We start from the raw sequence: 16,473 nt of genomic DNA on the forward strand, positions 1-16,473 counted from the left end.
CGTTTGTAGTCTTTTTCTTGGTACATGTAGGTATTCTCAGTGTTCTTCATAACGGGACTGTGTGACCCTCAGGGAGCTGTCTAAAATAATTTATTAATATCAAATCCAGTAAAATTTGGGGGCATAAAAAATTATCACAACATTTGTTGATGTGATAATTGGAACAGTAAAATAAGCTTTGAGCATTCCTTCGCTGAAGGAAGCTGTTCAAGCGAAAAGGGAGCTGAGAAAAACCACAACACACATGAAATGTCAGTGGGAATTTCAGAACAGTCCAGGAGAGAAACACAGTGGATTATATTGCCTCTAGCCCTAATACACATACTCGATAGGAAAAATACCAGTTATAATATAAGACGGTTAAAATATAAAGATTATGAAACAGCTATTAAAAAGTCATTAAATGAAGATAAACGTTAAAAGTATACAGGATAATTAAAGAACTGACTATATGCAAAGTCTTGTGTTTTAAAAAAACAGCCAGTGGGAGCTACTGCAGTGAAAGAGAAAAAGCCACTTCCTGCTGTAATCTCCACCCTTGTGACAACCAGTCTGACCCACCCAGTGGAACTTTAGCTAAGAAACGGGTCACGCTGCCTGCAATTCTTAAAGACGTTAGTAATGTAAGGAAAAAGTGACATGAGCACATAACATATAGGTATAAAGTATCTTTTAGGAAGACAAAGATGTATTAAAGTAGTTTCTCAAAGGGTACAAAAATTACAATTTCATATATGTAAAATGTAACGTAAGTTTTAATTCCTCAACTGAAGCTGAGATTTTAAAATAGGTTTACTAAGAAACAACACAAAGTCACTAATACCTCTTCTTCAACAAGGAGTCGCAGTATCGGGCCAGCAGCTCAGGGGATTTACTGGACGACTGTGCCATTTTGGTAACTGCGTTGTTGTTTATGAAGCGACCGCAAGCCTGTGGAACACACAAAATGCAGTTAGAGGACAATGGCTGTCGTCTCTGCCACAGGAAGCCACATGCGAACGCACCCACCTTGTCCAGTGCGGCCACAAAGCCCGCATCGTTGTTGAACGCGGACATGACCAGGGCGTTGTACTTTTTATGAACATCCAACACTGTCTGTACATACATTTTGGGGTCCTTAAGTAGGGGGAAAAACAAACAAAAGTTGGTTACTGGGATTAAATTTTACATTAATGTTCTGCTATAAATACATTCTAAAGGTTTTACTACTACTTCTTCACAAATGTTAATAAGATCAAAAAATAGTTTTATTCATCAAAACACATAGGACATTTTGTTTACAGACATAATAAAATATATTCTCAACCCCCAAAATTATACACTAATTCCAAGCTAATATGAAAAATAGTGATTTTTCAAATTATTTGAAAATTCAAAGACATCATAGAAAACAAAGTTTCAAAGGGACAGTTTTGCTTTGCTCATTTTGTTGTTAAAACTAAATTCTACACTTCGTTTTGGCTGTGGAAACCAATCGGCCAGTTATCTAGAACTTAGCTGGGCATGCGAAGCAAGAGTGATGCAGGGTTTAAGCTGGAGGAACTGTGGGCATAGGGGGTGGTGAGGTGTGTGTGTGTGGGGTGGTGTGTGTGTGTGTGTGTGTGTGTGTGTGTGTGTGTGTTTTAGACATGGCCGTGAGGGGCTGACCAGCCCCCCAACCAGATCAGAAGTCTCATGTAGACAAATAGAGGGAACTAGGAGGGGAAAGGCCAGGGCCTGGGATATAGGCAGAGCACCGGGGACTCGGCTAGGTAAGCCTCTGAGGGTCTCTGGACAAAGGAGTGTCATGACAGGAACAACATTTGTAAAAGTCAGCCACAGTAAGGACGGGGCAGAGACAGACCTGAGGAACAACAGAGGACTCGCTGCACGCCAGATGGCGCTAAGCCCGAATGGGGACTGTCAATCGCACCATGAGGCTGGTGCTGTATGTATCACCATTTTACAGATGAAGAAACTAAGTCACAGTTAAGCATCTGGCCAAAGGTTTAAATGGTGACAGAGTCATCCTGGAGGCCAGGAAGCCAGACTCCGGAGTTGAGCATCTCCTCTCCAGTTCTGAAAAGGGAAAGGCCTAGGTGACAAGTCAAGAAGATTCGTGCAAGGCGAGCTCAACCTCTGAGCTGAGGCCAGCCGCGTCGACAGACGTGAGCAGGGCAGCGTCGGTGGGAAGCCCTGCTCTCACCCTCTTGTCACTTCACGAGATGGGAGGCCTGAGGTGCAGGGAGCTTAAATGGTATATGCACGTTTCCAAATTCCTGACAGTGACCTTAGGAATCAGGAATGAGAAACCAGAATTCCCCAAATTATAAGTAGTCTGCATTTTGGTAACACTTTATTTACTTGTTTTTAAACAATAACGAGTAACCATTAAGAGTGAATCATTTTCCTGTGATAGGGTTATACAAAGAATTTCAGGTTTTCTGTTAAAAAAATATAAAAATGCAAGCTTTACTGTTACTATAAACAAATACATTGTGACAAGATTACAATTTCAATAATATGTAAAGTGGTCTCTACCTGATATAGACATTTAATAAGAGAAAACATTAAAAGAAAACATAACACTAAATTGCAAAATAAAAATTACTTAAAATACTGAAAGCTGATACCACCTATGTTTACTACTTCAAGGTGCACATTGGGGACTTAAAAAGATAATGGCAGAGCGTAGACCAAAAGTTAGTCCGATGTGTGGTATAAAGTCAGGGGTGGGTAGGGAGAGGCCTCCATGACTGGTCTGCTTGTGAAAGGATTAGGGTCTTCCCTACCGATGAAAGAAAAGAGGGCTTTTCCTGGATGGAAAAACAAAACAACTCTCTCCATAGCCTGATTATGCTACACGTGCACAGGTGCACGGACACCTGTGCACTATCTTAGAGAAAAGGTTCTTTTCATCCTGTGGCAAGACAGAAAATAAACGCGCAAATTTAGCTACATGCCTTCTGAAACCTTTACACAGCGTGCATCAGCTCCCTGTGAAGCTGGTCTAACTTAGATACATAACTGCTACTCGTTGTCCTAGAATAGCTCCTCACTCCCCCCTTCTCCTTTCCCACTTGTACTGCATCGAAACTGGTATATTTTTTCCTTTTGCTTTTTAAAAAATGTTTTATCATGGAAAATTTTCAAACATATTCAAAACAAAAAGGGATAGTAAAATCAATCTCATAAAGCCATCGTCCAGCTAAGGGACAGCCTATGGCCACAGTAGTCTAGGGTTTCCTTATTCTACCCTCCGCACGCTTAGATTCTACGCATGCGTGTTCCATGTCCTTTCGCCTACAAAGCCAAGGGATATTCCACATGTAAAGTTCCCTGCCAAGTTTATCACTGCGTCGCTAATTTCCTTCTGCCATCATCCATAGGATGGTTATACCTGGACAAAGTTATTTAAACATTTTACTCCAGAAGAGAAAGGGAATCTTGGATGTATGAGTGAAATCCAGTCTGCCAGAAGCACCCACACCTGCTGCTACTTGGTTCATTCTGGTCACAGATCACACACAAGAGCTCTTGCAATTGTTTCTGACTCTCAACGTAAACCACACAACTTTTCCCTCATTCTGATAAGGTCCTAGATTCACCCCTTAAGTCTTATACTGAAAAATGTTAGTCAGAACCACTTGACTTTATTTCTGCCTGTGAGACTCTCCATTTCAAATGCTCCCTTTTGTAAGCTATCCTTCCCCATCCAGGAACCGCAGCCCCAGCAGCTCCTGACCCCTCCCGTGCACATTTCCCTTGAAGCTGTGGATAAACCTTCACGATTCTGTTCCCTAATCTGTCCCTGCAGCCCAGCACTCCACTGTCAGACCAACCGCCTGCGGGACCTCTAAGCATCTGCACACCCACTCCTGCGGGCTTGCATTTCAGTCCCTGTTAGACTGAGGACACTCGATCAACATGTGGTTTCAAAGAGGACTCTGTGCTTAGCTGCTGCCATTTCTGTCCTGAAGACAGAGCAATGCAGCATCCTCCTGTAAACCTCATTTATGTGCCTTCAGGGAGATCTCTTTGTAGAGAAGAACAGCCCCCAACGGCTAGGAATCATGTTCATTAAAAATTCAACATGGAGCCAACTGCATCTCCGAGCATCTATTAGTAAGTACTTATGAGTCTGCATTATCTGACTCAGCTCCTAAACTTTATTTTGGCATTTTGCTATAGGCTGTTGTCCTGGAAATTATAAAGCCACCCCAGCTATAGGCTGTTGTCATAGAAATTATAAAGCCATCCCAAAACTCGATACCGTATTTACTTATAAGTGGAGCACTGATGACATTACTGGATGTCACCATTACGTGGATGACATTGCTGGTGTTCTCCATAGGACAGGACGCTGGGGAAAGTACTCTCAGTTCTGAATGCCAGTGAAACCGCTCCTCTGAGCTGCAGGCTCATCCTTTACGACCACAGAGAATAAGGGAACCGACTGTCATACTGGCAACCTCTCTGTACCAACTGGAAAAAACTGGAGGCACATTTGTGACCCACCTCCAATGAGAGCAGTGGACTTCACTGCATGCACTTTGAGCGCTGTCTTATGCTTAGCTTCATTTGTGTTTCCTGTCCTCATTTTGCTACCCTTTATTTCATTTATCCTGTTGTCCTTTATGTATTGTGTCTGCAGTCCTAGTTCCTGCTGGGAACAATGGGTATGATGAAAACCTAAGTATACTGAGACATGTTCTGTGCAGGCATTGTGCTGAACTCTGAGGACTTGAAGATGGATAAAGTCATCCCTGCATGAGACGTTTACACAGACATCTGACGTATAGAGTAGCATGAATGTCATGTAAATGGTCCAACGTGCTATTATTTCAAAAGGATGATCAAGAAAGGCTTTGTGGAAGAAAAGGCATTTGAGTTGAGTTTTGAAAGATAAACAGGTATTTAACAGGTAGAAGAAAAGGAATGTGTCTAAGTGGAGTGAACTAGGAAGGCAAAACAAGGCACATTCCTGGAACAGTGAGAATCAATCCAAGTTTAGATGATGGATACAATGAGGATAAAGAACAATGGAAGATAAAACTGGAAAGGAGACAGTGGCCATATAGATGTCCCTTCCTCTTCACCATCACCATCACCATCACCATCATCATCCATAAATGCTTGTGTAAGATGCTAGCACTAAAACTGCAGTGTACAATTATAATGAGGTGTCAGCTTTATTCTCAGATTTACAACTGATGGAAGAGTGACAGGAAACACAGAAGTCACACACAAATATAAAGTAGCACGTGACAGATTTTTTTTAAATGCCTTCAGAGTTCAGGATGAGGTACAACCACTTAGGGCTAGAATGGTTAGTGGAGAGCTCTTTTCAGAAAGGAGAATTTAAGCTGCCTTAAGAGCAGGACTAAGGCAAGTAGAAAGCAGGGCCGACTGTGTCAGAGGCAGAGATGGTAGCGTGAGTATAAACAAGGAAGTGTGTGGTGTTGGGGGAATGATCGTGCAACAGTTTCACCGGAAGACGAGGTTCATGAAAATGGGGGCAAATCAGAAGAGGATTTTTGATTTAATAGTGTAAATTTACTATATTACTGCAGGGAAGAGGTTTTATTTTGTTTTGTTTAAAGCAAATAATAAATGTGGCATTAGACTGTTAATGCATTAAGTAGCAGTTTTGAAAGATTAAACTGCTAAGCATTAGGAGGGAGAAGTGGGAATGGGAGATGAAGATTACGATGGCAGCTTTGGAACTGGACAGAAACAGTCAGAGAGCCAAGGAAAACGGCCTGTCTGCTGTCCTGACTCCTCAGAGGGCAGAGCGCAGACAACTCGCTGCTGAGGTGGCATGATGAGCAGGCTGCCTCCTGCTTTGGAGGGATTCTGAGGCTGTGTCCAGACTCAGTAGGAAATTAGACCATGTTAGATTACTGACGCTGCCATAGGCAAAGGATGAGGCAGGAGCTAGATGCCACACAACTGCCACCTTTGTGTTACAGAAGGGAGAAAGACATGAGCGTAAAACAGGCCTGCAATATAGCCACCTAAAGATGAGGTCGTGGAAACTCAATGAGAAGACAAAGGTGAGGCATTTCAGTTCAGAATCCTTGATATCAAATCCAATTGCGGGAATGTCACAAATGCTTGCTGAATAAATGAACAATGATTTCAATTTTGTCAGGGTAACATTTGTTGGCTGACCCTTTGAGCTGTAACACCAGCTAGCATCATGCAGCTAGGTACTTTGGGAGATTTAAAAAAATTAAGTCTACGTCCATGCTACCCTGAACATGCTCGATCTCATCTGAGCTCGGAAGCTAAGCAGGGTCGGGCCTGGTTAGTACTTGGATGGGAGACCACCTAGGAAGACCAAATGCTGTAGGCCAAAAAAAAAAAAAAAATTAAGAGGCCACACAGGGCCAGCCACACTGTGGTGTCCAGCATTGCACTACACTGCCAACGACCAGACACGTCGCATGTGCAGCGCTCTGGCCCATCTCTCCAGGCACGCATGTCACCTACACTTCTGACATCCAAGAGAGCTTCATGCCAGGTAAGATGTGCCCCTTTGCCAGTGCTGCCCCATTCTCTCTTTTCGGTCCAGAAGTCACACGCAGGGTAACCCGTCTATAAAACAAACTTGCCTATTAAAAAGGTATATATCTGATCCTCTGTTCAGCTCAAACCAGTTTTAAATCGGATCCTTGGATATTTTCTGTGTACAAGGTTCCCGACGTCCTCCTGGAGCCCCAATGCAATATGCTGACTTATCTTGCAGCACAGCACATCAGTTAAGCAGGGATAAGCTCCATCACGAGGCTCTCTAGAGGCTGCAGAGAACTCTTCCAAACACACTGGACTCTCGCACGGCGGTGGGTGGTGGGTGGTGGATGGTGGGTGAGAGGGACCCGCACTGATCTGCTTCAGTGTCACTCGGCCTAGAAGCTCGTTCTCCAAGTGGAGCCCTGAGCCCAGCCTGCACTGCTGGGGAGTGGACAGGCTGGGTGTGGGGAGGTCCGAACACAGCGCAAGTTAAGGCTCTCCTTCAGCTACCTCCGCTGAGGGGGCTGCCAGCTCCGAATCAGGAGAGGAGGGAGACCCGTGCGCGCTTCCCCTCATGCCGGTTATGCCGGACCAGTCTTTAAGCTTCGGGTCTGTTTTAACTATGAAAAAAAATGCCTTAAGAAAAAATTTAAGTAGATTTTGAAGTTTTGAATCCCATTACAGATTTGAAACCTGTAATAATTTCAGTCTAGGCCAGATTAAACTAAGCAATAAAACTGCTTTCTAACCAAACTGATGGTATAAATGGAATCACAGGGCTAGATAACTTAAACTTTTTAGTCCTTAAAAATCATTTAAGCAGTGCCTTCTTTGGCAATTAATATGCTAAATGATTCTCATACACTATGACTTAATTCGATTAGGCAAAATTTTTCGAACTTTAAAAACTGTATAATTATTATTTTTTTTTACTATTCGAACAATCTCTGCTTTTTTAAGCATCAGTAGATTTTCGAAAATCATCCTGGCTTGGGTTACAATATATCTTTTACGCTTACCACGAATGCGATAAAAATTAATACTTATTTAAAATTACGGTTAAGCAGCTGTATTTATTCTTTCCTACAACAAGTATTTAAGCACCTACTGTGTGCCAGGCTAAGCATTGGGTACACATGCTCTTCCTTAAGATTCTTCAAGTTTCGCAGGCCTTCCCATCACTAGTGAATAAAGGTGCCATCTATAACCCAGACTGGGGAAGGTTGTACAAGAAACCCAAGCATCAGTGAGATGGTACTGCTAACTTACACGAGTCAATTGAGACTTTAGAAATAAGAGAATAAAATAGAAATTTAGGAAAAACTTCTTTTGCAGAAAACAGAAAAAGTATTTGCTTTCTTAAAGAAACATTTTTCTTCATAAGAAAAGTCCCAGTTTCATGAGTTCAACAGAAAAAGTTCTGATGGAACTAATAATCAATAAAACATATTAAAGACAGTGTGTCAAAAATAATTAAACACGATAAAATCAGAGAGATAAAAAGTTCTCTGATTCATGCATAAGCACTTACTATGCTCTAGAAGCTTTTCTTCTCCATTAGTTCTCCCAAACCCTACCTAAGTTAAAGTTCATGACAGGGACAAAAATGAAGACGACTTACCTGTCTCAGAAACACATGTTATTTCCTATGTAAAACTGTTACTTGCATAACAAAAAACCTAGCAGGAATATGCTCTGTGCCTCTGGGGTCAGGGGAGTGTATGAGAAATGCTATAAGTTTCAGGGCCCTGCAGGGCAAACAATCCTGTGATCTTTAACTGGAGGGCAGGGCAAAGTTTCTAGGTGGCCTTAGCCTGTTCTTTCTATGAGAGAATCTTCTAGTGTATGGAATGTAATAGTGAGAAGATAGAAAGGAAAAAAATGTCAAGAAATAACATCCTTAATGCCTAGTCGGTGCTGGAGAAGTTTTTGGAGGTCTTTACTAAACAAAGACGTTTGTGAACTGTCTTTAAAAAGCCACAGCCAGGTTCTCTATGGGAGTCTAGAGAAATTCTACCACTTGTAAATGGAGACGCACAACACACATCTGCAGTTCATGTGTGGGAAAGGTTGGGCTAACTGAATATCGATCAAACAGTACTTACATTTAAAGCAGCTTCTCCACACTTTTCAATTGCTGCAAGACCCTGATTATGAATGTGCGTCTCCAAAAGTTTCTTCAATTCTCCTAAGCCATCCTGGATTCTAGACACAAGATTATACATGCGACCCAGATCTGAAAGAAGAAGGCACCATCTTTATGCACTGAAATAAACTTTGCATATTCATTCCACTAATTATATGTTGAGATGAAAGGTACCCTGAAACAAAATGACTGTGTTTTTAGACCTTAATAATCAAAGCACTTAGTTACGATCAAATATTTTATAGTTTTTTTTTTTTAGCTAAAAATGACAATGAAGTTATGCTACTGTAAAAGTTCATTTTTCCCCTCACTATGAGAATCACTAACATAAAAAGAAAAAAATCTTTTTATCAGAAAACATCTGATGCTTCCTAAGCACTGAGATTGTTATTTATGCCTGGCATGTAATAGGCACTCACTATTTATTTTTTAATAAAGAAATTAAAGAAGAATACTAATATCCATCTCAACTATGCAAACAAATGAGTCACAAAGGGGTGCCAAATTCTTCATTTATTATACACATGGTATATGGTTAGTTTATGAGAGTCAAAGAGGAAAAATCTCAAATCCAAATATCAATCTTTTACTGAGCTCCTAACACATTCCAGTAAAACATAGGAGGGATAAGAAAAAAAATAATAGCTTTTTCATCTTGACAAATTTTCAAAAGAAAAATCTTTGAGAAAAAAAGTAGGGGTAATGTCACTTAATGCTGAAGACATGGAACAAGTAATATTTCCAACTGCACTGTAAAGATGCTCTTTCTCCAAAGCACTCAACAGAGCTCTGCAATCAACACACAGCAAGACATTCATATATTCATCCTTTAAAAAATGACTGATGCTGGTAATGCTGTTAACTCTCAAGTCAATTTCAAAACCTCAGAGTGTAATAATTATCTACAGGTTTTGAGTCTTAGTGGCTCACCTTCATTTTTGTCAGCATCCAACAGGTTCTGAAACTCTGTGTGGAAGATTTCCAGGTGCTTCTCAATGAGCACTTGCTCACACTTCCGTGCGAGCTCGTCCTGGGTGCTCTCGTGAAGGTAAACCTGCACTCTCCGCTGCTCCTCGAGCAGACGGGCCTCTGCCTGGAGAAATGAATTCAAGTGAGTGGTTTGGATACACTTTTAAAGAACTGTTATGTGAAAAATGGAAATTAAATTCACAAATTTGTTCCAATAAAATATGATTTAAGAAAAAAGGAGAAGGGCTTCTCTGAGCCTTTGGGGTGGATGCCAACCATATTGAAGCTGTGCCTGGTGTGTTCTATTTTTTTCTGCAATATATATTTAAACTCCTCTTGAAGTGACTTAACAATATTATAATTATCAATTTTCCTCCTTCAGATATGTAGTGCTTCACCTTTGGGGGGTGATACATCTAATAGCCACTCTGAGAAACCTGTGGATCCTGTCCTACACAAATAACACTAAGAACACCACTTTTGACTGGAAGCTACTTGAAGTCAAGAGTCACATACTTAGACTCCTTGAAATGACCATGTGGAAATAATTATTAGTAATTACTTTTAAAAAAATTAAGAAAAACATTATGGCCAAGCTCTTGCCAATCATTAAATATGTACCTCTGAACTCTACTGGATTACTTATGCATCTCAATTTCTTAACATTTCCTTTAAAGAAAGAAAAAAAAAAAGATGCAATTTAACAGAGCAGCAAGTTAATAAAAATCACATATTTTACAACACATCACACCACAACTGTAGATTGAAGTATCACCAAAGAACCACTAAATTACCAAAGCAAAAAAAGAAATTTCAATGATAATACAAAATTATTCAGGTGATCTGAAAAAAGACAAAAAACAGTTATTCTGTATTACTAAAATGCCAACATTCTCCAAAAAGATTAAAAAATTTGGCATAATTGAGAAAGCTGGAAAAATTCAACTGTAAGAATATACATCTAAGAGCTGACAGTGTAAAAACAGGTTACAAAAAACCTGCAGCATTATTCCAATTTGGTTTGGTATACATACTTAGTAATAGTGTCCCAAGCTTACAGGTTTACTTATGTATTTGTATTTTCCAATAAGTCTACAGTTAATGTATATATATTTTTCTGACTGTAGTTATTTTTTTAAAAAATGAGATTTTTATGTGCTTTAACTCAGAACTTCTAAGTTAAGAATGTGCTGCTTTTTATCTAATGTTTCATTAAGCCTGATACTTCTAGGGCTAAATACAGGGCATGTAAACCCAAAAGCACCACATTTTGATTTCAGTTATATTTGTCACCTTGGGTAGCAACAACTCCTCTCTTCAAAACTCTGCTAACTATTGCTACAAACCTTTATCCCTTCCCAGACAAGGCTGATGCATTCTCTGGGGCACTCTGGCCTTCCATCTCTGTACTACAAAAACAGGAGCATTCTACAGGCCCTTCCTACAGCTGCCGAGGGGAAGGGAGAGTAAACTGGCACCTAAGTGACTGCTAAAACATGAAAAGCCAGAGTGGGCTCTTCAGTCACTTATTTTATATACAGGTAAAGAAACCAAGGTACCAGGTATTGTATTATTAGGTTTCTGGAAGATCAGCTATTCACACACTTTGCTGATTCAAAGGTCAAGCTCTTGATCATCACTGAACTTGGCAGATAAGTATATTAGAACACTGAGATAAAAATCCAAATCGACTAAATAAAATTAAGCAATTAAAGACCATCCCTATTAATTCTATTAGGATCATTTTGAAGTAAAAACAAAATGGAAAAAAAAAAAAGACCCAAAAAGGTAAGCAAATTAATGAAGCATATTTTATTTTTAAAGTTTTCTCAGTGACTTCAGAAACCTAGAATAGTCACACAAATTTTTTGTAGCTCAGATTAGTTTCAATTAGATGAGATAGTAAGATATGTTACCACACTGATGTAGTTTAGGGTCAGTTCACTCACTGACGCTATCCTTAGACAGAAAAGCAAACGTTTCCACTCAAATCATCCTAACAATGCAGAAAAGGGACCAGAGACCCCCAGGGAATCTGCACATCTAGCCCAAGCTAGCGGCCAAAAGTAAAATACTATTTCTTGATGTTCATGCTTTATCTCAATATTATTCACAAGTTTTGTATTCTATTTCCTGATAGAACATTTAATATAGACATAATTTCTCCTTGAGTTACTGAATAAAATGTGCAACCTTTTATCCTGTGGTTCTGCACACTCTAAGACCTACACTGGGGGTTCTAAACAGCACATGTGTGGAATATCAAACACCTCTATCTTTGCTGAGCACCAAATACAATGTGCACTTTTATAATAACTTATTATTCCCATTTTATAGCCGAGGAACCTGAGGAACACAAGGTCAGGGTCAGTCCCCTAGTAAATGGTGGAATGGAGAATCTAACCCAGACCCGCAGCCCACTCTGACGTGCAAAGCTTTATGCAGGAAAAGCAGAACTGTTGGGTGGTTATTTCCAACTTGTGCTTATAGTCTCTTCATAAGGACTTCAAGAATGTGACAGAAGTCATGCTTGGTAAGATCGAACTAGATCTGGACCAGACCTTTAACCACTCTGGAAAGAAGTCTCTCTAAGAGAACCAGGATGCGGGAGTGCAAACGCTGGGTTGAAAACATCCAGGCCATGAAAAATCTCTGCTCTTCAAGTCGCCATTGGTTCTGACTGCCCTGCTTTGGGAGTGCTTACGCACACGGCACCAGCACATACCCTCCTCCTCAGCGTGGACAACCGACAGGACCGTGGGTCACTGCAGGCCAAGAAAAGTACAGGCTCGCACTCTACCGTGGATGCGTGCTGTGATAAATGAAAGACCCCACTTTTGAAACATACACTGTTTTAAAAGACTTAGCATGTACAGCATAGTTCAGTTTAAGATGATGTTTCTAAAAACAACCAAACTAAAATAACAGGCAATGCTAGGATTCAAAACAGATTCCAAAGTTTCCAAAGTTCATCTGTCAGGCAGCTGTCTGTCAAATTCCAGGTCGGCATGCAAAAGCTAACGTAACCCATAACCCATAAGCATACACGAAGAACTATTATTATTCTAAGTATAATACCTTTGAGAAGTTCCACTTTTGTTAGGTTTTGAGATATCAAGAATTTCTCTGTCAGGGACTTTCAACTTCAAACTTCTCAGGCCCCTTACAGTCACTATCCCTGATGGCAGAGCGCACCCAGCCAGCACATCGCCCACAGACCAGTCGGGACTTGCCATGACCAGAGGGGGAACTGCTGCTCTGAGGGGATCCACTTCCATCTCAGCATATGGAAAGTGGCCCCGCAGCCCATCTGCCCAAGTGAATAGAACATAAAGGGCAAAGCAGATATCAGACACAGTTGGCCCCAGACTCTCTGGAAATCTAGTATCTCTTGGTCAAGGGTTGGCAAACTACACAGTTTGTGGCCAAATCCTGCCTGTAAGTAAAGCTTTATTGGAACAGGCCACACACATCTGTTTAGACGCTGTCACGGCTGCGTTCGCGCCACAATGGCAGGGCTGAGCAGCTGCACCAGAGAACACATATCGCACAAAGTCCGAAATATTTACGACCTGGCCCTTCAGAGTCTGCCCACTCCCAACCTAGGCTGCTCCTCAGAGCACGAATCTAGGATGCCCGCATTCCCAAGAAAGAGAACAGCACTAGTGCAGGAGATCCCTGATCCAGAGACCACCCCAGACTTTCTCCTGCACTGGGAAAGGGGTCCTGCAGTTTCAGGGGGGCCTCACCTCTAACATGACCTGGAACACAGTGTCACGGGTTGGCAGGGGATAGTGTAGAAGCAAAAAAGCAAAGCCCAAAGTTTGCGAATCTAAGACGATTTGTTAACAATTTATTTTCTCCTTGATGTGGTGAGTGAGACTGTGGTTCCCACTAGATGTAAGCAATACACTCTAAGAGAGAATTCAAAACGCAGTCCTACAGCTATCATGGCGGCTACATCCTTAGAACAGGAAAGGGAACACTAACTCGTGGTTATCAAGCTGATTTATAAAAGCTCCTTGGAGAATCAGAAGCATCTGCACCTGTGGCAGACAGTATACAATAACACTGCCCAAGAAGTGATTTCTGAAGAAAGATGGGTATACTGAAGCGAGTCAGTCCTTTGGGCAGCAACAACTTTTAACTGAAGTCCACTCTAAGTACCATCTTTAAGCTTACCTTTTTCATATATTCAGTAACCGGGTTCTGCTGCAAGAATTCGGTGCTCTCTCTGGTATAAAATCTCTCTGTGTCAGCCAGAAACTGAGACTCGAAGGATTCTTTATACACTGTTAACGTAGGGCCCTTTGCAAATGCATCATCTTCATTTAGCCCCAATTCCACTAGAAAGAAATATGAACTATATTTCAATTACCCTATTTTTGGCTGTATTTTACAGAATATACTTAGGTGTAGCATCAGCTTAAGTTATGCTTAATAGGTAAATGTGAAACATCAGGACCTAAGGAAGTCTGTTATTCACCAGTATTACAGTTTCCGTAAAATTAAAAAGAAAAAATATCCAAGAAATACAAAAGTAATTCTGACCCATGGCCAAAAAATGCTTCAAAGTTATCATGAAGTTTTATTTAGAAAACTTTTATATTTCTTGAAAGTGCAAAAATAAAGATGAATTTTGAACTTTTAAAGAAATACAATCAATGCTACCTAAGTTTTTAAAACTTTACATTACTTTATTGGTTTCTCAAGCTCAATTTTTCAAGTTGACATAAATTTCTGGTTATAATTCAGTTCCATTAATGACAGACAATATCATACTATATATCCAGTAATTCAGTATGAGACCACAAAATAAAATAATTCAAATGTCGATTTCATCAAAATTTCCTTAAGGTACAAAGATCAATTTTTATGATGTACAGTATCAAGTGGAATCACACAGACTTAGAGAATTATGAGTGCCTTTGTAAATGTTCACAATATTCTTGATTCTAAAATATCATAAAATGAATCTATTGGAGTACTGTTATAATTGACACTTGATAGGAAAACACTGTTTACCGTAAGACTGTACGACTCCACTAATCAGTCTTGTATTGATGGTTTCACCATTTCTTTCCTTTTCAATCAGTTTTAAAACAGCATTTGTTACCTTTGGAAAGGATACAGGAAAAAGATATGTATATTACAGGCCACATACAGTATGTATTATATTACCACGTATCTCTTAAACATTTAAATTGATTAAACAATGTAAGAGGAGAGATACTCTTAAGACATTCCAAAGGAGTAAGGAAGACAATGGCTAAGCAATAAAATCTGTGAGGGATTGTAAAAGGAAAGCAATCACACACTCACACAAGCAGGTACCTGTTTATTCAATGGCCTGAACAGACAATCTCTCCAAGTCACCAACGCGAGCTGGGTGAAAAGAAAAAGTAAAAGTATAAAATGTCTATACTTTCACCATGTTTTTCTAAGACTGAAGTCACAGGAAATAGCCTGAATCCCAGATTATATTTATCAATATTTCTAGATTGTAGTTTGGTAAAAAAAATAAAAAATAAAAATAAAAAAATCTCTTACCATGTTGAAATCAGAGCAACAATTTCAAGATATATCAAACTACAGATGTTTGTCAGCTCATATTTTAATAATTAAGATAAAAAATCTGGATTTAAGGAGAACGTACATCTCAGCATAAAGGGCAACACTAGATTCAACCTATAAAACTGTTTCCTGGGCCAAGTTTGATTTTTGACCTTATACACTTAAATCAAGAAAACTCCACTGATCATCATAGTTTCCTCATACTCAGTAAAACTAATAAGACTATAAAAAATCTAACAAATTATGTATCTTGATTGTGGTGATTTGTTTCATGGATTCATACACGTGTAAAGGCATTAAATACATGTTAAATAGAAATAGTTACTTGCACATAAATGATTCCGATTTCTCATTTTACTTGTACTCATGTGTGGGGTATGTGTGATGCATTTTTTAAAGTTTTTAAAACTTCCACAGAACTTATATCAGAAAATTACTATAAGAATGCTCCCCCAAAGCAAAATGTTGTAATTCATACATGACTTTTAACTGTTTATTGAGAGGTATCATTCAGCGAAATTAAAATTCAAATTTATAATAATTCAACACTCAAACTGTTGAGAAACTCACTTAAACATAAACGTTATCAGTCTTCTTTTTCCCAAACGTAACCACAGATAAGAATGAGTTTATGTAAGATACAGATTTCTGAAAAGATTATACGTAAATGTAATTTATACGCTGAACTTTCCCTGAGAGTATTGCCGTCCCCCGCCTCCAAAAAGGATGGCAGTGATAGTTAAAAGTATTTTTAATAAAGCATAAACAACATAATCTCTAGTCAGCCTCTTTAATTCAGGAGTGAGGCAGGAAAAAGAACTCCTAGTAAAGACATACTACACCTTTAAAAACAGCTTTTTTCATAAAGAAGCTGTAGTACATACATACAATGGAATATTACTCAGCCATAAGGAAAGATGAAATATTGCCATGTGTGACAACATGGATGGATCTTGAGATTACCATGCTAAGTGAAATATCAGAGAGAAAAAGTTGAGAACCATGATTTCACTCATATGTAAGATATAAAACTAAAAATAACAAACAAACATGACAAAGAGAGACTCATGAACAAGGAAAGCGGATTAGTGGTTGTCAGAGGAAAGTGGGGAGGGAGAGATAGACAGGCATAAGGCGGGGGTCAAATATTTGGTGGTGGAAGGAAATTTGACTTTGGGTGAACACACAGTGTAATATACATATGACATATTATGGAAGTGTAAACTTGAAACCTATTTGATTTTATTAACCAATGCACCTTAATAATTTTAATAAAACAAAAAATTCAA

General features: G+C 39.5%; 1 protein-coding gene and 1 pseudogene across 2 annotated transcripts in view; one reads left to right on the forward strand and one right to left on the reverse strand.

Annotated features, from left to right (window-relative positions):
- The window catches only part of CUL1 (cullin 1), an 81,730-nt gene that overhangs the window by 13,863 nt on the left and 51,394 nt on the right, over positions 1-16,473 (reverse strand). For both annotated transcript variants that reach the window (XM_039861209.1, XM_039861208.1), the window contains exons 5-11: positions 14,945-14,995; positions 14,636-14,726; positions 13,793-13,956; positions 9,572-9,734; positions 8,601-8,731; positions 1,009-1,116; positions 824-930 (exon numbers count right to left, since the gene is read on the reverse strand). In XM_039861209.1, the coding sequence (XP_039717143.1) occupies positions 824-930; positions 1,009-1,116; positions 8,601-8,731; positions 9,572-9,734; positions 13,793-13,956; positions 14,636-14,726; positions 14,945-14,995 (815 nt within the window). The remainder of the gene's footprint in view (positions 1-823; positions 931-1,008; positions 1,117-8,600; positions 8,732-9,571; positions 9,735-13,792; positions 13,957-14,635; positions 14,727-14,944; positions 14,996-16,473) is intronic.
- Positions 6,219-6,337, forward strand: LOC120601563 (uncharacterized; annotated as a pseudogene).

This window comes from Pteropus medius, unplaced genomic scaffold (assembly GCF_902729225.1).
Source record: "Pteropus medius unplaced genomic scaffold, Ma_sr-lr_union100, whole genome shotgun sequence".
NCBI classification, from domain to species: Eukaryota; Metazoa; Chordata; class Mammalia; order Chiroptera; family Pteropodidae; genus Pteropus; species Pteropus medius.